Source organism: Saccoglossus kowalevskii, chromosome 15 (genome assembly GCF_978046115.1).
Source record: "Saccoglossus kowalevskii chromosome 15, keSacKowa6.1, whole genome shotgun sequence".
In the NCBI taxonomy this organism is placed as follows: domain Eukaryota; kingdom Metazoa; phylum Hemichordata; class Enteropneusta; family Harrimaniidae; genus Saccoglossus; species Saccoglossus kowalevskii.
This window is the reverse complement of record NC_140655.1, coordinates 10559591-10583812: the sequence shown is the minus strand read 5'-3', so window position 1 is coordinate 10583812 and position 24222 is coordinate 10559591. Positions and strand designations below refer to the sequence as shown.

Genomic DNA, 24222 nt, shown 5'->3' with positions numbered 1-24222 from the left:
ATGTACATATATGTGAAAATCATTTAAGGCAAAAGAAAAAAATGGAGCAATACAGGCAAATGGTAAATTCAACAAAGCATGGGAAAATGTGCCAGATAAAGCACCCTTAGCTGTATAATCTATGTCAAAATACATGCCAAAAGAAACTGACTGTAAAACAGTAGTTATCCATATTTTCAAGACATGTGTAAAACCTGTCTTATTATATGGTGCAGAAATTTAGGGAATGGAAATCTTAGTTAACACTAAATGAGACAAAACATCAACAGAAAAAGTTCATCTAAAATTTTACAAACAACTATTGAATCTAAATGAATTTTCTACAAATATTGTATTATTGCTGGAAGAATTTCCATTAATTGTTGATATTACAATAAATCTTATTAAGGATGCTGTACACCTTTTTTTGCTTTGAAACCCAAAATTCTACTTTTTTGTATTTTTCAATGCTGGACTACAAGGAGCAAACACTCAGTAGGAAAACAAGTGAATTGGATGTTTTTATAGGGTGTAAAAATCAATTTTTGTTAATTGAAAACAAAAGCACATGTCATTGTTTTGAAAGCCATGTTTTAATTAATCAGCCAAAGACATAATAGACAGATAATTTGCATAATAGTCACCACCCATAGCAAATATAAACAGTCTCGTGCATTCAGTACAAGCTCAGACTAGTAATACAAGTATTAGTAGTCCGAGGTACAAGTTACACGCATTCCATTTACGATCCACAAATTTAATTTCGTTGAATTTCTCGCTCTTCAAGCAGTCGACTATGAAACCGTCTTGGGGTCGACTATGACAGTGACGAAAGAAAAAACGAATGCAAGGAAATTTGGAGAAGAACGTCGACAGTATGTAAAGCGATTATTATGAAAATTTAATCATGGAAGGTACCTTCCACGATTTAATTGATCAGACCATGGAGGTATGAACAGAAGGTAGAAAATTTGAGCACATGGCAGACTTAATAATTTTCGTGACCAAATTACGTGTCATGGACTCCGACCACAATGAGTCGGAAGTGAAACACTTGGGCCCGGACTTGGCTACACCATGGCTACACGTAAAGCACGAGGCAAGCAGCTGTAAAAGCGTGTGTGCGAGCATCCTTGTTTTACCTGTTTTATTTTTCTTAATCTTCACATTCTCAATAAATAATTTGACGGATTCAATGAAGTTAGATTTGTTATACATAGATATAGAAAGTGAACTGGATGTAAGATACCGGCAGTAGTCCCCGCCAGCAGTTGTTCCGGTACTATGTATTACGCATTGAAGATGGAAAAAGAATCATCACACTAATTTTGTCACAACAGTTTTGGAAACTATAAAATGGAAAACACGATTTATGGCGAACAGGTTATTTTACAAATCAACAAAATAATAACGGAGCAAACTGAAAATTCAACGCCCGATCGACAGACAACTTTAAACCTAAGCGATCGCATCTCCCGATTCAGTTCAGCGCTCGCTGTGACTTCTCTCCCCCTCATTGCCATTCAAATCAGATAATACAGATCTTCGTCGAGACATCTCGCGCAGTAAAAAAAAAATCTTGGAAAGAAAACTACATGTAGTTGACTCTGGTGGTGCATTCAGCCATGGTTATTGGTTCAGCAGCTGAGCAAGAGAATGACCTTCCATGGAGGGCAATGTATGGTAATGAGTCTTCCAGAAAAGGAGTGTCTCCTCCCACAACGTATTAATGAATATGTAAATCATGACGTCATTTTGGCGCGGCTTTGTCACGCCGTGAAACAGTGTTTCCTATTGGATCCGGGAGCATAATTTCGTACTTTATAACCAATTGCGACCACGCATATCCACACATCTGCGTGATTATGACAGACAGACACCATGACTATTCATTATGAGTTTGTTTTGATCCATGGGACAAACGGATTTTGAGTTAGCCGACGATATGTTGCTGCTAAGTTGTTTTTGCCATTTTCTCGGTTAAACAAATCGGCGATTCACGGCAACTGCAGGCCTTTGATCTCGAGTTTTAGTGGACGCATTATACTAATTTTTCGCACAGACACTCTTCGATATGTTCCCTCTCAAGCTGCGCTGGGATTTTTCTATTTTCCTATTTGTTTCGAAATTACATTCTAATTTCTGAATACCGGAAAGAACCAGATCGCATTGTTTTTTCAAGATAGCTAAATTATTATTTCTTCTCCAACTATCATGTACATATATATCTCAATTAACACGGAATGGTGGTGAGCGTCGTCTGAAAAACTGTTTTGTTGCCAATGTTCCACTAAATTTGTTTATTCATTGGTTCAATTATGTTTTACCGAAAATGGCTTTCTGTGTTTACACAGATCACGTGACTATACACGTCCATACACACACTATCTTGTCGATTTCATATCCAGTGTGAAATAAGCTTTCCATCAATATATAGCTTTGTGTTGTTCAGTAAATATTTTATATGAAAATATCAGTTTAGAAAATCAATACCAAAAACGTGTTCAGCATCCTTAAAACTTAATAATTACTAGTCGAGAATTAAAGACCTCCAAAAAATAATTTAACAAAACAGTGTTCTCCCCAGGAATTTTGGGTCGAGTAGTGGCTAATTTGCATACTCATTTGCATAAATTAGCATATACATTTGCTTGAAATATTCAACATCTTAAATTGATAACACAACACATGAAATTCTTTTTAACAAGCAAGTTTATTGCACTTTGCTACAAATTACGAATGTGATATACATGTAGCTTTAAATCTGCTGTTTTGTCAAAATCAAATGATATTTCAGGTGGCCCTTCTAGTGTTATATACAACAGGTGTTTAGTGTATCTTCTTTCATCCTGTTTCACAGAGTGGTCTTTACCCTATTTAAGGCAGAGAAGCCTCTCTCACAATCTGAAATGTAAAATATAATTGGATAAGTAAAATTGATAAATGCTTCTGATGAATGATATCTTTTTAGCTGTTACTTATTCACTGTCAATCCCAGGGTTCTCCCCAGAAAAAATGCATAGCGCCGGGGCTAATTTGCATAATAATTTGCATATCATTTACATATCTTTCCTTCATTGATTAACAGAACTTATTTACAATTATGAATATTAGTGAGCTCAGTCACAGGGCAAATATTTTTTTTAATGGAATCAACACATTATGTTTCACAATTTAGAAGAGTTTGAAACATTCTCGAAATACAAATGCTACAGACTAAAAACAAACACAAATACATTATTGTTGCAATTTAATTGTTTTGTAAAACGTTGAAGGAAACGCATTCAAAACGTTAGGCCAGATTTATGTTCACGAATCTCATAATTTTATTCACTCCAAAAACATTCTCCTTCAAAAAATCGATCACGTAATTAATTGACGTATTGTTGTAATTTATTATTCGTACCATCAACTTCTAAAACGTTTACAATTACAGTAATGAGCGAACAAATAAAGCTTCAGAACGATCATCAAAGTTACGACGTGACACAACTTACTTGGCCATGTTATACACCAGTTATAGCAATAATTCCTCAACAAATTTTACTTCTTTTTTTTTTTTATATGAAATGTAAGTAAAATCCGACTTATTTTTATCGGGAGCGATTCTTTTTGATCACTTGATCGCTTCGGTAAAAAAAAAAAACAGACCCGCCATGATGTTTGTGAAACATTAGCATGTGTCCTTTGACCCGATGGATCAAGAATTCCATTAACCAATCAAAATGCCGCATGGTAATGCCGGTAGAACCCGAAGTTTTCCGAATGGTAGTGATCATAAAAATTACATTGCGGAAGTAAAGCGATGTCGTAGCACGATGTGTTGGCATCGATTTCAATTGAAAACTGCATGACAGCTTTCGAAAGAGGTGATTTGCAATTTTTAAAAGGTAAATTAGGTCTTGAAAGAAGAGTTTTTACATGATTCGCAATGATAACAGTTCAAATGTATTTTACCAAATCACGCAATAAACACGTTTTTTTTTTTCTTGAGTAGCGTGAACTGATCGTGAACTCCGATTTGACCATGTTATATCGAGGTGGAATTGATTTTGAAATAATTTTAGCTTTCAATCTAAAGACTGTGTCTATCGCAGAAAGTATTTACTTACAAACAAAGAGGTGCTAATTCCACAAATTTGACTAGCCGCTACGTATCGTGCGACTAGGTCTATTGTTTATAAATTATAATCCACGACTGGCAGAATGCGTGTCGGTCGGTACGTAATTATACCAACAATCAGACAATAGTCCTCGTCGGAAGCATTTCCGTGGTGGTCACTAATTTTGAGTGACGGTCGGGGCCGACCGGCCTGGCGAACAAAGCTTTTTCACATCTGATATTGGCATGTCAAATATGAAATCAAGCGCCGAGGTGGGAACACATAGCGCCGAGGTCCCAAGTGAAGCGCCGAGATTCACAGGTATAGCGCCGCGGACCTCGGCGCTAAAAAGCCCTGGGGAGAACCCTGAATCCAGTAAATGGTGAATGTTTTACTTAAACATAAAATTGAAAACTCACCAGCAGTATTCATTGGTAAGATCATGGCAATACATGCCAGCTTGTAAAGATTTGGGTAGACAGGCTGGTATAGTTTTATTATCTTTTTCACCACATCAATATATTTACTATCAGTCATCTTCACCATCTCTTGCTTTATACTATCCCATTCAATAATTAAATCATCTTTATTTGCAATTATTTCTTGATAATGCTCACCAAGAATCTGAAGAAAAAAATGAAGATAATCAGTGTACACTGTGTTTTCCTGGAAGCTGTACATCTAAATAAATAGATGAGTAGATCTAATATTAAACAATTTTTAATAAAAACCTTTCTTATTATCTGTAGTTGTTGCTGTTGTATTGTGTCATCCACAATACCATCCATCTCCTCCAAAGTGCTGGGGTCAAATACATTGAATGCTTGTAGTAATTCAATATCAGGAAATCTTTCCTTTAAATTTGTTATATTATCTATGTATTTGTCATAAATCTTTAAAAAAAAAACAGAACATAAATTAACATTATACCATTTATACAATATTCAGTTTTGCACTAGATCAGTAGGTCTACTTGTAATACAATTTTGTAAGTAAATGTGACATAGCTGATTCTTGAATGATACTATCTTGTGTTCTGTGGCATTGATGTTGTGCATTGACAGATCACCAGTCAACCTTGTTTCAAGCTGTTGCATATATATACCCGGGACATCTTTGAGGTGATTGATGGCCATTATTGTACTATGTAATACTGGCGCAATTATTAAGAGGTTGACATCTTTTTTCTACAAATAAAATAAAATAATCAGCTTTACAGAATTAAAGAATGAGGAGAGTATGATCAAATAAATAAAATATAAAATGCAAGCTTGTAAATTTTAATTTTAAATATAATGAAGAAGAACATGGAAACGTACCTGGAAGACCAAGGACAATCTTGTAAGATGTGGCAGTATGTCACTAAGCATATGGATACTTGCAATAAAGTCATATGACTTAATGAACCTTGTGCCGTAGCATCATCTCGTTCTTCACTCTCCCTCTCTAGACTTGTGATGACAGCAGGTAGCGTTCTTCGAATAGCATCAACTGCCCTTTGATGAGATAGCCACCTAACACTTTTTGCTTCCTTCATTTTAATCTGAGGCTCAGATAATATGGCCTGAAAGAAAGCATTTACAAGTAATAATTATCCCCACACTTGTTTGATTAATATCTATCTAAAGCTATTACAAACTTAGTAATTCAGAAAGGGATGTGAAGCTCACCTCAATTTGTTTCAATCCAGACATTCGCACTGCTGAGTTTTGATAAAAATAATAAAGTTGTCCCATCCATTGCTTGGGCTGCTGCCAAAGCCAATCTGTGCGCTACACAGTGAATATTTACAAGTATTGGATTTCTTTCTCTCAATCGAGTTGCAACCTAAAAAGATAAATCAAATGAAATGCTGGTTACAATAAATTTACATCATTGTATTATAGCTGTGTCTAGGAAGTTCAGGATTGTGTACACAGGATTGTAAAAATATACTCACCCCTGTTCTTCTTCCCACCATAACTGAAGCACCATCTGATCCTAAAGCAGCCATCTTGGGTCACCGTTTTATTTTGAGTGACTCATCTTCAGAGAAAGTTACAGTTGCTTCTTCAATGATCTCTGCTCTCCCATCTTTGATATCCTGGATATTGATGAATGAAGTTCTTAGCTGAAAGTGATCAATACCATATTTGGGTAAAACATATACAATGGCAAATAAATAATCATTACATTACAGAAACAATGTCTGTTTTATAGTTTTGTACTGAACTACTTCACTGATTGACATTATTATTTAAAGGCCCAGGTATACTATAAATACGGTCCTAAACAATAGGGATTATTTCCTTGCTTGTCACGCTGTAATAAACAGCTCCAGCCAAGCCCCGGTAATAGCGCGTTTTCTCGAACTTACAGGTCAATTATGTCATGCCATAGTGGATGCATGCGACTATGAATATCACAGCAGCGATTGTGTGTAGTATTTACATGTATGACAATAAATAGTGTACGAGCTGAGATTTTGACGGATAAAAGTCAAAAACTCGAACCGGGGAAAAGGGACACGCTACTAATCTTGAATATTTAACTACTGTCAATCAAAGTCACGTGATGTTGGACCGCTGAAACAGGATGAGTCATAGGCTATGCAAGTGATTAACAACACTCGTTAGCATAGTCACACCTCCAATTCTCACTTGCCCGGGGCAAGTGAATTGGGCCTTTAAGAGTATAGAGAAGCAGTGACATTATGTTAAATATGTTTGCTTTCCTGTCTGAGATCACCCATTAAAAGGTGGTAAAAATAAACAAAGGGAGATTGCATGCAACAAACACTGTGTAAAAGTCTGTAAAACAATATACTCACCTCGACATTCTTGTCAATAAACCTTGCATACATTATAAGTTGTTTCAAGTAGTTTCATCCAACATCATAGCATAGCAAAAACTATCTCTGAGCTGCTGCATGATGTTTTGTTTCATTACAGTACCAAGGACTTCAACCATTTCATGTATTGTACGTTCGGAAGTATAACACGCATTTGCTCCCTAAAAAAAAAAAAACTATGTCACTGAACAAATAGATGAATAAGTGAATAAATATTTTTACAATGAATGAATGAAATTCATAAATTAAAATTTTCAGACCAGACTCTTGAACTTCGTTGTATGGGCAATTTCGTTCTTGCATATCCAATACATGCATCTCAGGGATCCAATGAATGCCAATCTTTCTAGGTTCACTTGATGGTCCACTGCTGCAACAATACCGCCATTGGCCTTCGCAAGTTTGGCATCTCTCTCTCTGCTGACAGCCAGTCTATGGGTCTTGGACTTTAAGGTTTTCGTTATACTGTATTTCTCCAACGTAGTGCACGTTGTTTTCACCCAAACATCTGTTCCATTTTTTGACCGTACTGCATGCCTTCCAAGAGGAAAACATGACTTAAAAAGAAAGTTGAAACGATCGTGTACAGGGATTCAAGAAAACATGGCAGTTGACCTAGATTGTCTTCCGGGTCAAATGTCGGATCATGTTTTGTGTATTTTTCTCGAAATAGCAAATTGATATAAAAATCTATGATAATAAGTGCCAATACTTGAAAATAAAAACAGGGCAAACACATACAAATTGAAATGAAATGAAACAGTTAATAATATGTCCGCCTGAGGTCGGGGTCACACGGTCACGTTTATGAAAATTATAAATGGGAGGAGGAATAAAGTTCTTTACCTTTTTCATCTGGAGTTTGACGTAACCATTCGTAGTTTTCAAGCCATGTTTTATCAATTCCAGTTTTTTTTCTTTGAATGTATCACTTCTACAGCGGGTAGCACGTTTTCATTATTGGTAGGTGCCTCGTGTTTTCTCTGGATCGCCGTTGTTGAAAAAAATGACAGCACGGAGCTTTGGTTTTCACGTGGCATGTTACGGTAGTCGACAAAATAATGTAGTTGATTTTCCTTGAATGACTCATATTTGTATCCAAAACGGCTAACAATTATTTTAACGTGTCAATTTTGACACTTGTCTCCCTTTCATGGGACAGGAAACACCACAGCTGTGTACAGCGCCCTGTTACCGGTACCTTTCATTACGCGACTACTTTACTTGTCGTTCACGCATTGTTTTTACTGTAGGTGTAAACAAACAATAGCAGTACTGCAAAGACATCCATTATAGGGCGGATCGTAGGATCGTGGGTGCTAAATCCCGCATCGCGAGGGTAAAATGCCACGTCGGGGGCCGCGACGCTGTTTAGGCCTGGGGAGAACACTGTACCAGTAGCATTATAAGAACAGATGAAGTCAAACTTGTCACATTTACTTCACGACACATTTGGTTGATAGATAGCAAGTTGGTTACTTGTATGTAGATTTCTATTACTGTGGAATACTTTATTTTCGCTGGAATTAATTTTCGCTGAAGAGGCTTTTTGGGCGTTTTGCTTGGAATTTATTTTCACTGATTTTTCATGAGTTTAATGTGAAATATAGGAAAAAAAGTATATTCACTGGATTTTATTTTCACAGAATCATCCCTTCAGCGAAAATAGCGAAAATAAATTCAAAGCGGAAATAAAGTATTCTACAGTAACTGGAACACCAAGTAAAAAGAAGACAATGAAACTTTGAAGGCAAGGGGAAGAGGGTGGCTCATTCAAATGGCATTATTTTATTTGTGATTGTTGCTGCTAATGCTAAAACAATTATTTTTGGAGATGACTGAATTGTTAGAAAGACATTTTTTGTTACCGGGGTACCTCTGCTGTTGACTTTGACATGCAGAGCTTATCATACATGTATGAGTGATTGTCTGTCATCGGCATTTTTGGTAAAAAGTGATATTTCCGACTTCTTGTGCAAGTCTGATTTTGTTAAATTATACATATAGATAGTACATATAGACCTCTATCAGATTTGTTCATTTCGTGCTGATACATGTATCTTCCATTCTCTGTTTGTTAATGAATATTTTTGTCATTTTTGGTAAAAAGCGATATTTTCGTTATCTTGTTAAAAACTGCAAGTCCAATTGCTTTGATACTAATACTATACATATAGGTACCTCAAGTAGACGTAGACCTCTCTCAGATTTGTTTATTTTCTAATGATATCTTCAGTTGAAACATGCATCTCAGCCGATATTTAAAGTGCCTGTGCAATGCCCACCCTCACGTTTCCCATTTTAGATCTGTGTCCCACTGAAAAGGGTAGTTATTGATTTTTTTGCTGAAAATGATTACTCGTATCCAAGTAAATTTGGGATATTTCTCGTGTTGTAGCCACGCCCACATATTGTGAAATGGTCGACTGTTTCCGGATTTCCGACTCTCGCCGAAAGTGCGCCATCAAATGACAAAATGTGAGAGGAAGTCATACCCCTGAGCCGTAATAACACTGGTCGTTCAGTATACTTTTAAACGATATACATTTTTCGGTCGTCGTTTTTTCTTTTTTTTTTGTCTATTTTTTTTTTTTTTGAGAGAGAGTTTTTAGATGTTGTGTTGTGGGCAGTTGCAGTGAAACGTATAGCCATAGTGTATGTATTCACACGTTTCTAATCGATCCTAAGGTGCGACATCACTTAACCTTAGATTCATTCAACTGTTTTCGTCCATAAAAAAAACGACTAGGTTTAAAGAGAAACGCCGACAACGTAAACCTGGCGCAACACTTTTGAAAGAAATAGATTCTGGACCAGCCCATGATCACCGAGCCGGATTTCAGAAGAGAGAGAGACGTCCAGCAAGTTTTTCAAATCAGTTGACTTTTTTTGCGGTCCTGATTATCGTTTTATAGAGACCATTTAGTCCCTGTTAAGTAAAAGGTAGCAATAATTTTGACAGTGACACGAAAACGAAGCGTCAGAGAAAATGGAAATTACACAGCCCTTACACACTGCTAACTGTTTTAATTTTCGAAGGCTAAAAGTTTCTGAATTGTTTGGTGATTGGTGTTGAATGTCGAATTCACACCTCTGTTCTTTTTTACCTCTATGCTTGCAGCTTGATCTGCGTAATAATTTATGAAATAAGAAACCGGGCTTGGTCAATGTGTTTCCAGCAAATAAAGTTTTAATACGATGTTATAATTATGACAATCACGCCATGGATCAAGCTAACTCGAATCCACTCTGAATTTATCTGTATGTGTGTCGATCTCGATTATTTTTTTTATCCAATTAAACGCCGCTTTTAACGCACTTGCCCTCGCCGTGACCCGACGCGTTCACCTATTTCAACAAAATGTCAATCTATTTCCACGCGGCTGTCATTTATTTAGTAAGTAATTATTTTATAGTGATCACTATACATGTAGTCTAATGTTTAGAATGTCAAAATATGTTCTCTTTTATTTTTAATTTGAAAGTTTAACTCAGACAATCGATGAAATAAAACAGTGTAGTGACGTGCCGAGTAACCTGCTAAATAACGAGATAATTCCGACGTCAAATTCTATTTTGTCCAGCAACAGTGTACAAACGTGCGCCGGTGTCTGTGACGATCACGGTGACCAGCTACACCAGAACGGACATATTTCGCATCTAACTCAACCCCATGCAACAAAAATTGATACTATGTGTTCATTATGGTCCATTCTTCCTCGACGAACAAGTACATAAGTGACAATATAGTCAGACGAGAAAACTGTACAAGAAATTTGCCTTATTTACACGTATCGGCAATGCAAGCTGCCATGCGACTTCCCCTTCTGACGTCACAAGAGGAATTTCTGTATGCAAATGAGAAGCTAATGAGGAGCCTCGTTTTAAAATACAGAAAAATAAAGTTGCCGTAGACTGAGTTTAAAACACATTTTTATCACTTAAAAAAAATAATTCGTGCTTAGAAACATAAAAATTAATAATATTTAAGTATCAATTGATAATTTTAGGCGTGAAAATAGCAGCCATTTCACAGGCACTTTAAAATTTTTTTTTTTTTTCAGTGTGAAAAATGATAGAATTAATGTAAATGAAAGTCATTTCAAAGTATAAAAAATGGTAACTAATCACAGAGAGACTCAAATCTGTTTTAATTCTGCCTCTTTATCAGTAGATTTCTATCTAGGTTGAATTGTTAGAAGAAAATAAGTTTTGTGAAAATAAGACTGCACTGTTGGTATAAATCACAGTGGCTAACCTACTGTGAAATGACTAATTTTCACTAGCTTTAAATTTCGTTGATTTACAATTTCAGGCATATTCAGTTGGTTTTAAATTCACAGTTTCATCATTTAGATAATGTGTTCTACGCTAAATTTTACATAATCACAGGGTTTTAATTTAGCGCATTTCCAGTCAATAATTAATCCTTTTACATTATTATAGTTCTCCATTGTTTTAGTGAGACTCAACCACCCTCAACTTTTTTGATAGTCTTTGACCAGTCCTATTTTGTGATCATAGACCTTGGAAGCTGATAGAAGGTCTGCATGTTTCAATCACTTTGTCTTATTTTTTCTTGTCAGAATCACACAAACACGTACTCTGATTGGGAGAAACAAGTATGAAGTCGATCTGTTTCTGTTTTCTTGTGTTCATCCAAAGCTGATATCCAGGATACATGCAGAAATAGAATGCAAACCAAATGAGATTATTCTGAAAGATGTTAGTGCTAATGGTACATTTGTCAACCACGTTAAGGTATGTGTTCTTACATGTAGTTTGTACTTCATTATATAAATAAGCAGCCAGTGTTTGGTAGTGTAGTTATAACTTGGTAGTTCTGTGTATTATTCAAAAAAGAAGTTGTTGTATTTGGTGTCGACCATGTAACATAGGGGTAGCAGATTCCAACGTCGATGAGAAGAGGAATCTGCTGTCTTAGACTATTCCAGAATTTCTGCAGTGTTGTAGTGTTGCTTTCAAGTAAGAGGTAAAAATTACTGTCTGACCACATGTATATTTTATTTAATGTATGTGGTGGTTTTGATAATCACTGTTCTGATCACAGATATACTGGTTTCAACAACATGTAGACCTGCCCCTAGTTGTTTACAGTTTAGCTGTCATGATTACTTGCTTCTGGATTTAGGATTTAGATTAAGACTATACATGTAGCTGTACATTAGATTGCTGTACTCGTCCGACTTAGCGCCCATCCTCTGCTAAGCGTCCATCTCACATTTTTGGGAACAAACACATTTGACAATGGAAATAATGATTTTGACTGTGTTCAAGCAGACTCTAATAATTTCAACCTCGTAAATTATGATAGTACGTAATTAATATTGCAGTAAAATATGCATATCTTTTGTCGCCATTTCTGTTTCTTCAATGTAAAAGTGATGACGCAACTAATTTTGCAATTTTATTTTCCCCCAAAAGACTTAACATTCACCCTCAGTCTGTCAACCAAACATGAGAGGTGCTCAGGTAAGCGCCCACCCCCCTAAAATACATGATTTCTGGAGCCGAGTACCCTGGGCGCTAAGTCAGTAGGTATGGAGTATGGTAGTTCTAGTCTAAGATGAAGAAAATGGCCGAACACAATTTAAAGTGATCACTCGCCTCAAAATAGCATGTACTTTTAAATTTCATATTTCCAGGAAATATTTGAGAAATTGCCCATAGAAAGTACCAGGATGTGTGACCTTTAGGCATAAGGCCTATTGGAATACTTATTAGTCCCCGTTCAGGCACAGCCTGAAAAGGGGAGTTATAATTCAGGTTTTGTCCGTTTTCCGTCTCCAACATTTTCTCAGAAATTCTACAGCAGGTATCAGTGAAACTTGGCAGGTTGATGAACAAGTGTATTCCGAGTATGCACGTAATTTTTTTTCCAAATCTGAAAATCCCAAGTGGGTCTTTTTCACGATTTTTATCAAAAATTACCTCTCCCGGCAACATTGACAGAACATCTGCGCATGCTCAGAATAAATTAATTACTGTAAAATACTTTATTTTTGCTTGCAACATTATTTTGCTATTTTCGCTGAAGGAATGTTTCTGTCAGTTAAAATAAAATCCAGCGAATATTCCCTTTTTCCTATATTTTACAGTCAAACTTGTCAAAAATCAATGAAAATAAATTCAATACAAAAAACAGCCAGGAAAAGTCTTTTCAGCGAATGATAATTCCAGCTGAAATAAAATATTTTACAGTAGATTAGATCTGTGAGTAACGCTACAGCACGTGATTTCTCCATTGCGTGTAATTTATTATAGTACTGTTTATACATGTATTCTGTTCGGCTCAGTGGTCTCATTCACTGGTTACTAGAAGAACTAGTAACCTTATTTGATTTCAAGAACTTCAAGAAGGCGGCATAAGAGACGTGTTTGCAAAGGTAAGTTCTCCAGTTTCTACAAAATTGAATGTATTTTGGGGTGCGATTGGTGTACATTCCGTGATCGACGTACGTACGGACGTGAATATTATGATGATTGCCAGCTTTATATTCTTGTGAAAAGCCAAAAAAGCAAACAATTGTCTCCAATCTACGAAACTAGTTTGTAAATTGTATACCCTGTCAAATTATTGTACACGGACGATTAATTCATGGGGACTTAGTTTCACGTAAAATCGTTATCCGGTCTTTTGCTTGTGTCGCGATTTCCGAAATATCCACAACTCGGGGGGGGGGTGTCCCTGTGTCGATCAACTTATTCATTATATAATAGTAGGTTGCCTATGATTATATTCATATTTTTATGTTGTGAGCATTAAACTGTTAGTTGTAATGAAGATTTTGTTGATCTCGTGCGATTCAACATGGCCGATGTGCAGTGACAACACGTGTATGGACGGTCGGTCGAGTAGTCTGCAACGGACCATGAAATCGCCTGGCTTTTTTTTTGGCATTTTTTTTTCATAGTTTTTTAAAAATATTTTAGATACTTCATTCACTCCTGGCGCCTAAAAGAGTTTAATTTATATTGTACTATAGTAGTCATTGACACATATTGTGAATAGCCCGAATGGGTAAGCTTCGTTTCGAAGCTGTTATTTCTGCGAACAATGTTAAATTATTCTTTGAATGCTCAGTTTATATTTTGAAAACAACTAATTTTTTGATTAAAAAAAAATCGTGCCGTTTTCCCCGTCAAAATCAAAGCATAAACATCTTGCCAGAACATCGGTAAATCTACTACCGCGTTGCGTTCACCACGAGATCACTGAACCGTCATTAACATATTTAAATGAGCCACGTGTAAATGAGAACATGGCGGATATCGTATCTCTTCGAACATTTACATTCGACCGAAATCATTCGTTTACGATAAAACTAAGTTGAATATTACTTCCAATTTATATAAATTCAACGAATTAAATTTTTGTGCGTTTTTATAATCATTACTGAATAATAATCAACAATTGCAATACTTCGAAAACAAGTAAGTTATTCACTTGCGAAACACAGAATGACCAGATTGTGCCACCGTGATCATTCGCTACCGGTACTAACGACTAAGCAATGTATTCGTGTTTGTATTTATTTGAAACTTCTTTTAGAACATACTTTACTTTTCGTTATCAACAAGATTATAAAAAAAATAATGCATGTTACAGTATGTGAATTTTTTGGGGGGGATTCAATTCCAACATTTCGCGATGCCTATGAACCAAAGGCCTTTCACTCTTCTCTGAGTGTGACACCTAAACCAGAGGTTTTATGGTGTATAAACTGCCACTAAATGAAAAGGCTGTTGAGCCTTATTAAAATTTATAAGTACATGTTATGCATTTCATTATGAAAACTGACTAAATTAAATGTGATCTTATTTTTAATTATGATTATGATTTATATCGGTAATGACGTTTTCATCCAATATTAATTGTGCAATTGTTAAAATGCCTACCTACACATTTATTGTTTTTGTTTCTGTTGCCCTGAAATAGACATTTGTAAAAAAAAAAAAAAAAATAAATAAAAAAGTAAAAAAATCATGCTTGATTAAAATTAAAAAAAAAAAAGATGTAGTCATGTAGCCCCTTCCTGTTACCTGTTTTCAACTTCTTTCAAAGTAAAACTGGTGAAGCCTTGTAATTGCCATACAATCATCATTTGTGGGAAAACTTGTATGTTATTGAAAATCTTTATTTTGTTGTCTGTGAATTAATATAATATTTGAAATGGCGTAATGGTGCAAAATATTCTCAAACAATCGGTCTTCTGATGACACTACACTGCACATTTATGCACAGTCAGTATCCCAATGCACGATCACAGCTTACTAAGTGATGATGGTGGTTGAAATGGAAAACTGAATACAAAAATCTAGTAATATCTCAAACGAATTTCCGTCTACTGTGAATGCATGTTTCGTTGCATCAAATAAATAACCCAATTTTATGATAGAAGCTTGCAATCTTGTGCCATACAGGGTCAAGTGATTGAGCAATAACAAATGTGATTTTATGTATTAGGTCATTGAATGTATCCAAAAACATGGTACCAATGATCTGAAATTTCAGGAGTGCTCGCTGAAGGTTTATCAATCCTGCGTATTGTCTTGTTCTTTTTCAATTCTGCATTTCAGTTACTAGAATTCATACTAAAAAAATAGTTTCTGTTTTTCTTCTAATAATTCGGCCACTTTCAAAAACAAATATTTTTCCATGGTCGAAATGCAAGAAGAATACAAAACTACTGTGATTTCATAGCGATACCTGTAGGGCCATTGTCAATTAGTTCGCCTGATCAACACAGCGTTATACATAGGACTGATATTGAATCACGGAGAGTAAAATCTTGTGATACTAATCTCTAGAACCAACTCAGATTGGTACACATGTCTTATGAACCCACATGTGTATATCTTTGACTATACTCATTTTAAACTTTTTTTTTTTTTACAGTGGTGCTGTGAACTGAATTTTTTCTGGGTTCCTACAACATGGAGTGTCAGGGACTTTATTGAAATGTTGTACACAAATTTCATAAAATCCTGAATATATCTAGAAGTCAAGATTAAATGGTTTACAGTATTTTATACCCATTAATAATTGAAATGCAATAATATCACTGCACTAAAAAGACTTCAAACAATTATTATTACTTCTCCATGAGCAGACCAAACTTTACTTGCTCTGAAAACATAGCTTTTACAATTGTTTAAATTAACAGATGTTGTTCTATGTACAATGAATACATTTTAAATAATAAACCTTACTGTGTTAATAAGTTATTAACAAATTGTATTTGACAACATGAGAATGATTCTGATGCCCAGTGATGATGTTCAAACAAACCCAGGTCCTGGTAATATACTAAGACCTGATTAACAAAGAAGTCATGTACATCAAGGTTGACTCAGATTTATGAATGCAGTTTCTTGAGCAAGTATACATGTATGACAAATAGTTTTGTTGCACTTGTGTACTCTGAGATTCTGAACATGGGTCAGTGGAAGTTTTTAGGTGTCAGTACAAAACTAGATCATCGGAAATCACTTTATGATGAGTTGTAACCACAAAGAGTACATATTTATTCACCTGTTTGCAGATGTTCTTTGTACAACTTTATAATCAAATAACGGGGACTGTGACATTTTGTGTCTTGTTGTTGATATTACAGTGGGCATAAACAAGATTCATACAGGTAGTTAGCAAACTCCTGAGGAAAGTACCTATGAACATTAATATAGAGCGAGGAACTTTCCTATTGGCGTTATTAAATGATCTATTGTTATGAAAACAATTTGCTACATTTTGTAAAAAACTCATTTTCTTCGGCACCACTTGATTTTGGACTAATTACTGTAATTTTTGTCTAGGTAAGTACTATAGCTGAATTGATGTTAGTTTTCATATTGTAACATTGTTGTGACTATACAAGGGAAGTTTATGGGGTTATGGAAGCAGGAAAGTTATCCCTACAAATTTTTTTCGCACTCGCTGTAATATTGCATTGTACAATGTGAGAAAAAATAAATAAATACAAAAATAAATGCATTACAGGGGTTTTCTAGATAAAAAAATTTAAGAGGGAGCACACCCCTGAAGAGAGTAATTTTAAGTCCTGAAACCTCAGAAATTAAGACATTATGAACTGTTGAGCATTTCGGTAAGCAGACGCAAGCCTTCATATGAGAGGCTGCACCCCTGTTTCGGGTCCTACTATTTAACGCCCGGACACGCGAGGGAGTGTCCGGGCACGCGCGGAGGCGAACAGGGGGAATACCTAACGCGCGGGGCAGCGGCAGCAATCCTTGTACTGTATAATATTCGTTTATGCTCAAAATTTGAACCGGAGTGGCGAATTCGAGCAGCTATCCACACTTTTTATGATCGACGCCCGGGCATTCCGGCGAGTCGAGTCCGCCATGTTGTTTACTAATTTTGGTTAGTGTTTAACAATAGGACAATACCATTCGATCCATGGGGGTGACAGTCCTACGAATGTGCCGACATTGTCGAAGGACAAGGACAGGAAAAGTTTGTGCAAGTGTGGCGAGACTCCCGTAGTTACGCGGAAATTATTTACCTCATGTGAAAAAAGGCATGTTTCTCATTGTTGTGCTATATTGTATCGTATCATGGATCTAGGTAGTCCTGCGTACAGTCTATGGAGGTACGCCGGGCTGTGGTGGGGTCGTCTATCAACCAAACGCGCTCCCGTACACACAGCACTGTATTCAGGGCTAGCATCCAAGAGCTTCGTGGTTGTGTTATAATGTTACAATGTGAAAACAGACAACCACTCAGCCATAATACGTATCGAGACCAAACATTATTTGTCGATAATCGAGTGTTGCAAGAAAAAGTGAGATTGTCGCAAAATGTAGCAAATCGTTTTCAAAACAGTGCCGCTAAGAAAGTCTCGCTTTGTTTGCGCCCACTGTAAAACATGAATAGTAAACAAACCGCCCTTTTAGAAAATATTTTTATTAAAAATAAGTACAAGTCAACTAAAACGAAAATTAAAACATGTATAGTAAATAGACAGACACCCCGCCCTTGTGGAAAATATTTTTATTCAAAATTATTCAAAGTACAAGTCAACTAAAACGAAAATTAAAACATGTATAGTAAATAGACAGACACCCCGCCCTAGTGGAAAATATTTTTATTCAAAATTATTCAAAATTGACAATGCTATGATAAACGTGTTTTTCGTTGTCGCTATAATCAGAACTCCAAGTTAAAATATTAACGGGGAAGTACAATTGCGCATGCCTCCCATTAGTTCCAAAGAACGGCATTATCACGTCGGTATGTTCAATGGTCCACACTGAATACAATGGCATAACACTAATAGTTTTGAAAAAAATACATTAACACGTCGGCAAGTTCAATCGTTCACACCTAGGACAATGGCATAACTCTGTAATAGTTCTGAAAAAAAAACACATTAACATGTCGGCAAGTTCAATCGTCCACACCGAAGACAACGTCATAACTCTGTAATAGTTCTGAAAAGAAGGTGTTATCATGTCGGCAAGTTAAATTGTTCAAACTAAAAGCAACGTCATACACTGATTTAAAAAAAAAAAAACGCCGATAGCACACGGGTTTGGAAAAGATCGATCACGGGGCGTGTATACAGAAAACTACTGGTGTGTAGCTCGCCAACTGGGCTTGGGATCTCTCCATCGCGTCAAGTGGTCATTCATTCGCAAACGTGAATTCGTACAGCGGGCGATGAACTAAACTTGACCTTTCGATGTGTCGCTTCCAAGGCGTTGTGATACTCTCTTTATTACTACCTATATTTAATAAAAGTGGGAACGTCATTCAGTTTCATTGTTAACGACAGATTACACTAGCGCACCGGAAGCATGTGTGCGAATAGGGGTCATAGCCGTCGCATCGCGATTTTATAGTAGCTCACATACCGGACTCACACCCTGCTCAGGGATCATGTGGTCCGTGTTACGAGCCCGGCCGTTACAAATTGGTCTGGGATCAGCTTGTAAATAATCTACTGTAACTATACACTGCACAAACAAACTACAAGAGATTCCATGAAATAGAAATACAAGGTGGCGTTTATCACGCCATTAATTTATTCAAGACCTTTTGTTACCTGTTATAGCTCCAAACAGAAACAACAAATGCTTTGTCTCTCGACGCAACTCGCCCTGGTTATGTAAATGTTTTCCCTTACCATCAGGCTCCAAGCCGGAACAAATGACAACCTTTTTATTCTGAATTACACAAGTTCATCATATTTGGTATGTCATGTTTATTTGAAAAAAAACGTGCCTTGCTTGGGTTGAACCACGGTTACTAAAAAATAGTGACCGTGGTTGAACTGAATTAGGGACAGTGTATGTTCCCCTCTTTGTTGTAGTTGTACAATAGAGTGTCAATCACAGCTGAATACGTGTTGTGTCGTCAACCTTTGAAATATGTGGACGAAACGGAATATATTCCGTACGCTATACTGTGCACGAGATTGACCAAACTCTGTGTTTTTCGACAAGAGGTATAAAACCAGGTTTACCGTAAACTGCGTGTACAGTAAGAAATTTACCGCATGCTGTAAGAGTGGGGACAGGGGGTGGGTGACTGGTACAGGAAATAAAAAAGGCATCTTAAGTTTTTACAGGAAGTTACCATTTACAATAAAAAAATCGATTTTTACACTTAAAGATATATTTGATATTTTGTGTTTAAGAATCTATATTGAAAGCTTAATGTGGAAAATGCTTTATACACTTACAAAATATACGATCTTTGTACAAATCATGGATGAATAAAACGGTTGATTACATTTTAAATCTTGTCCATGGCTACGAATATACGTTTTTTATTTGTTTGAATTACATTACAAAGTATAATAACATTGGACGAAAATATCCCCTCTGTACCGTACACGAGATTTACCGAACTCTGTACCGTTCACGATATTTACCGTATACTATCTTGCACTGCAACAGGAAACACAAAGACGTTACGATATTCTTAGGATACCGACTTCATTGCAAGTGTACGTAGCATTGTCACCTGCATACAATGCTGTGTTTACAGGGACACATAACAATGAGAAAACGACATGAGGTGAATAATTTCTGCGTAACAGACGTCTTACATGGTCATTTTTAAATGAATCTTACTAAACAATACTACGGGAGTCTCGCCACACTTGCACAAACTTGTCCTGTCCTTGTCCTTCGACAATGTCGGCACATTCGTAGGACTGTCACCCCCATGGATCGAATGGTATTGTCCTATTGTTAAACACTAACCAAAATTAGTAAACAACATGGCGGACTCGACTCGCCGGAATGCCCGGGCGTCGATCATAAAAAGTGTGGATAGCTGCTCGAATTCGCCACTCCGGTTCAAATTTTGAGCATAAACGAATATTATACAGTACAAGGATTGCTGCCGCTGCCCCGCGCGTTAGGTATTCCCCCCTGTTCGCCTCCGCGCGTGCCCGGACACTCCCTCGCGTGTCCGGGCGTTAAATAGTAGGACCGCCTGTTTCCCTGTCTGGGAAAACCCTGCATTATTTCAGACAGATACAAACATTTTTTGGCATGCTGTCTTGATGAACTTACTCTACACGGATATAAATTTTTGTCACCAGGTCAGTGGATATGTCTCCTTACATGACGGCGATATAGTTGTATTTGGTCATCTTGATGGCATTCTTATCAAGCCAGGTGCTTTGGCACCACAACCAAGGTCAGAATTTCAGTTTCAGGTGAGTGATTAGTGTTGTATTGTGAAACATTATTCTGTGCCAAACACTCCATACACATACTGAGGCTGAAAATTATTCTCATTGATACGAGTCTTGTGTATACTCAGTTTGATACAAGTCTTGTGTATACTCAGTAAGAACACCACACTTAAATGAGCACCTAAAGTTGTATTGTCTTCAACATTTTGTTTGAAGCCTTTGTCATGTGAAATACTGATTATATGCAACTGTCACTGAATCACACACATAATTTTATATTTGATTTTTTACCACATCACAAAATCAATATGAACTACCAGTAATTCCTGTTAAGATTAGTCTGCGATGCACACCAGAATTGTTTCCTACATACCATGAACCACTTTTTTTTTGGTGAGAGACAAATATGTGAGTCATTAAAAATCATGAAATGTTGTACCAGTAAAAATGTCTGTGTCCTACAACAATATCAGCGACTTTTGTGAAATTTTGTATTGACAAATGTCATAAAATTATCAAATCGCAAACAATTCTAGCATTATTATTATCAATAACACTGCAGCTGTTGAAAGCCTCCATAAACAGCCAAAATAAATGGGGAAAAACGTCAGCAATGTGTTAATCTGTCATTACTAAGAATGATTGCATTTCATGATTTGAGAGTGTTTTTGCTGATTTAAAGTGGGGGTGTCATCACCTACGCATGTGTCAGGTGGTCACAGCATGTCATTGTTTACAAACAAGTGTCTACCCATGAGCTTTTGCTTTATTAGCTGGCAATGTTATCATTGCTTGGCAATCAATTCTAGCACGTGCGCAGGTGATGACCCTCTCGCTTTAACAGTGACATTAATAATGACAAAATTTTATGATTTTTACTCACGAGAATTTGTCTTTAGCAAGGATTTCACGTTGCAATATTTCACCTGTGATTTTCAATAACTCTCATGAAATTAAAGCGATTAATTCACTAAACTTTATTTACTTATATGAACAGCAAACATTGCTATTTTATTTTACAGTTTGAAAGGATATCTGAAGAGATAAAAGAAGAGATTCCACCACCCGGGCCAGCTTTAACGAACCCTGTTCTAACAATGAAATGGAATACTAATGTTATTTCACCGATGAATAACATCATATCTGATAAATATGATTTCCCCGCTCTTAGTACTATAATACCAAATACAGAAAATAACAGACATACGCCAGTTCATGGCCTGATGAAAGCATCCTGTAAGCCAAGGCAAATACTACCAAGTCAGACAAAGTATGTTTTATCTTTTATTATTCTTGTACAAACCAAACATTTATTATTCTCCAGAAACTAAATTATGCTCATATCCGTTAATGATGGAACATCTGTAGATTTGTTTTTTCATTTTAAATCTAATTTCACTGCATAGCTCAATCCATTTGTGAAACAATGAAAATAGAATCTTGCATGTGACTTGTAAAGAGTTTTTTGCAATAAATTGCTTGCACAGCACAAGCGAATATGAAACTAACGGCTGAGTTCATTCATTTTCCGGTCACACTTGCGCTATGTTCAGAGATGTTGCTTAGCTGGAAAGTATTTTAAGAACCAAAATAATGGGTTGCACACAGTCTCTAAAAATTCAAGCTGCATTCGAAATTATCGTTGTTTGTCTGCTTTACAGTTCATGTGGGAGCAGTTTAACATCTTCATTTGATCAAAGTAATACAGGTAAGTTTGTTGGATAAATACACTTCACAGTAAATTATAAATAGCGTACAATCTATGCCGTGTCACACTTGCTATACACCACTTCTCGACTGCATAGTTACAATGCTAGTAATATCTCATTGTGGCCAATTAATTTAATTTTTCAAGAACAATTCCAAATGTGTTTGAATGGCTAGAGAGATATTACTGCCATTGTTGCTAGGCATGAGAGAAGTGGCATATAAATTATATGCTGGATAATGACTAAAAATTTATTTAACAGAGCAGTTTGAATTGATTAAAACAATTGTTACTTTCTACAAATATACACAAATGGTCGTTGAGATTTTGTTAGGAGTGAGAAAGTCATTGGGCTTCGTTTTTCCCCCTCAAATAGTTTCTATACTCTTCTATCATCATGTACCACTGATCTTATGGAATCATCGTATTTGAAACAGTAAAGGATATGATTGGGGTACAAAAACCTGTCTCTTTGCTCTCTCGCTTTCAACGATGCGAGATATTGATTTGTTGAACTGATTGGCTTCATGTGTATTTCTCAGAACTGGAAGACCTGGAATTGTTAAATCTTGCTGCTAAAGTTGGTGATGAGATTGATGGTTTTGACAGCGATGATGACATATTTAGTGGAGGACATAGACGCGGAAGTTTATCACCAATATTGGGATGGGTCCAGTCAGAGAACAGAAAACAACAAAAAATTGGTAATGTCTATTAATAAAAACATTCACTTGAACTGTTCATTATTGTCATACTGAGAAACTGTTAAGGCAAAAGAGGAACTAAAATGTTTTGTTTTGATTGCAGGAAAAGTTGCTCCTAAAAAACGAAGGACTGCTCCATATCAGAAGAAAAAAAATTTGAGTTCAACAACTAAGAAGACAGCATCCACATCAAAGCAATGGGACATGTGTGATTTCTATGACTGTAGGCAACCTCAGGATGACACAGTTGATTGGGTAAGTGTTTCATTTGTATAGCCAGGAAATCCTCTCACATCACACCACTGTTGAAATCAATACATTGGCTCCAAGTGAAGGCTTGAATTAAGTACAACGAACACTGCCCCATGTTATTGGCCAACTCACTACATCCATACAATCTAGCAAGGTGTTTACATTGTCTTCATCAGACAATCAATCTTGTTGAACGAAATGCCAGGATTGAATATTTGCTAAGCAGGCGTTCGCTAATTACAATTCCAAATGGAATTGCAATGCTTCTAGAGAGGTACATTTTGGCATTAGAAGTCTTTCTATTCATGTAAACATTCACTAAAAACATACATTTTTAATCATTTATATTAAGTTTTATTTTATAATGTGCAGTTTTGACTCTTGAACCAATTATTATATTTTTTGTACTCTATTTGTTGTAGTTTTTTACTCTCAATAAGTTATGCACCTGAGTCCTGTTTATGAGAATAGGTTCAATACAAAGTGATATCGTTGTACTTTCAGTATGCAAAACTAGTCATTAGTATGTGAAAAAAGGATGTTTTGATACTGTCTATTAAGTTATCCTTTTCACCACCAGTTTCCTCTTTTCATCACAAATTCACAAAATAGTCCCGTTTATAGTCTGCACTTTTCTTCAGAACAATGGGACAAAAATAGGCAAATTTTTTGGATAAAAACCAAGAATTTACTAAAATTTTGTTTGCTCGCTCCAAAATTAGAGTTCATTTCCAGAAATATTGAAGAATATAAGAAGAAAGTGCAAAAAAAATTGGTCCATGGTATAAATATTATATTTAATATTTATGGATATCTTTTTTTTCTTACACAGGTACAGTGTGATGACTGCGACGGTTGGTATCACGTTCATTGCGTTGGATGTAACGTTAATGCAGTCAAAGATCCTCATGTGGGCTTCCATTGCGGGTGTAACTAACAATACTTTGCATCT

The 24222-nt window shown here is 36.1% G+C and overlaps 2 protein-coding genes and 1 pseudogene across 3 annotated transcripts in view; 1 reads left to right on the top strand and 2 right to left on the bottom strand.

Moving 5' to 3' along the window:
• LOC102809877 (transcription factor 19-like) overlaps positions 1-24222 on the top strand; it is a 25087-nt gene extending 865 nt beyond the window's left edge. The window contains exons 2-8 of the mRNA XM_006820394.3: positions 11499-11673; positions 20511-20627; positions 21629-21876; positions 22268-22314; positions 22857-23018; positions 23122-23273; positions 24103-24222. Coding sequence (XP_006820457.1) covers positions 11499-11673; positions 20511-20627; positions 21629-21876; positions 22268-22314; positions 22857-23018; positions 23122-23273; positions 24103-24207 — 1006 coding nt within the window. The 3' untranslated portion in view covers positions 24208-24222. The remainder of the gene's footprint in view (positions 1-11498; positions 11674-20510; positions 20628-21628; positions 21877-22267; positions 22315-22856; positions 23019-23121; positions 23274-24102) is intronic.
• Positions 2674-4983, bottom strand: LOC146733917 (uncharacterized). Its single transcript, XM_085508279.1, has 3 exons — positions 4814-4983; positions 4502-4706; positions 2674-2883 (listed from the first exon to the last, which is right to left on the bottom strand). Exons 1-3 carry the CDS (start codon positions 4868-4870, stop codon positions 2834-2836), a joined length of 312 nt encoding a protein of 103 aa, XP_085364405.1. The 5' UTR covers positions 4871-4983; the 3' UTR covers positions 2674-2833.
• On the bottom strand, positions 5183-6924 carry LOC144357980 (zinc finger protein 862-like; annotated as a pseudogene). Its single transcript, XR_014926596.1, has 5 exons — positions 6892-6924; positions 6022-6192; positions 5753-5909; positions 5402-5646; positions 5183-5269 (listed from the first exon to the last, which is right to left on the bottom strand). The product of XR_014926596.1 is annotated as a zinc finger protein 862-like (transcript).

Coding starts and splice junctions, on each gene's coding strand:
- LOC146733917 (XM_085508279.1), bottom strand. CDS start 4,870: ATGGATGGTATTGTGGATGACACAATACAACAGCAACAACTACAGATA. Junction 4,707..4,813: donor AACTACAGATAATAAGAAAG/GTTTTTATTAAA, acceptor TTTTTTCTTCAG/ATTCTTGGTGAGCATTATCA. Junction 2,884..4,501: donor CTTACCAATGAATACTGCTG/GTGAGTTTTCAA, acceptor TTTACATTTCAG/ATTGTGAGAGAGGCTTCTCT.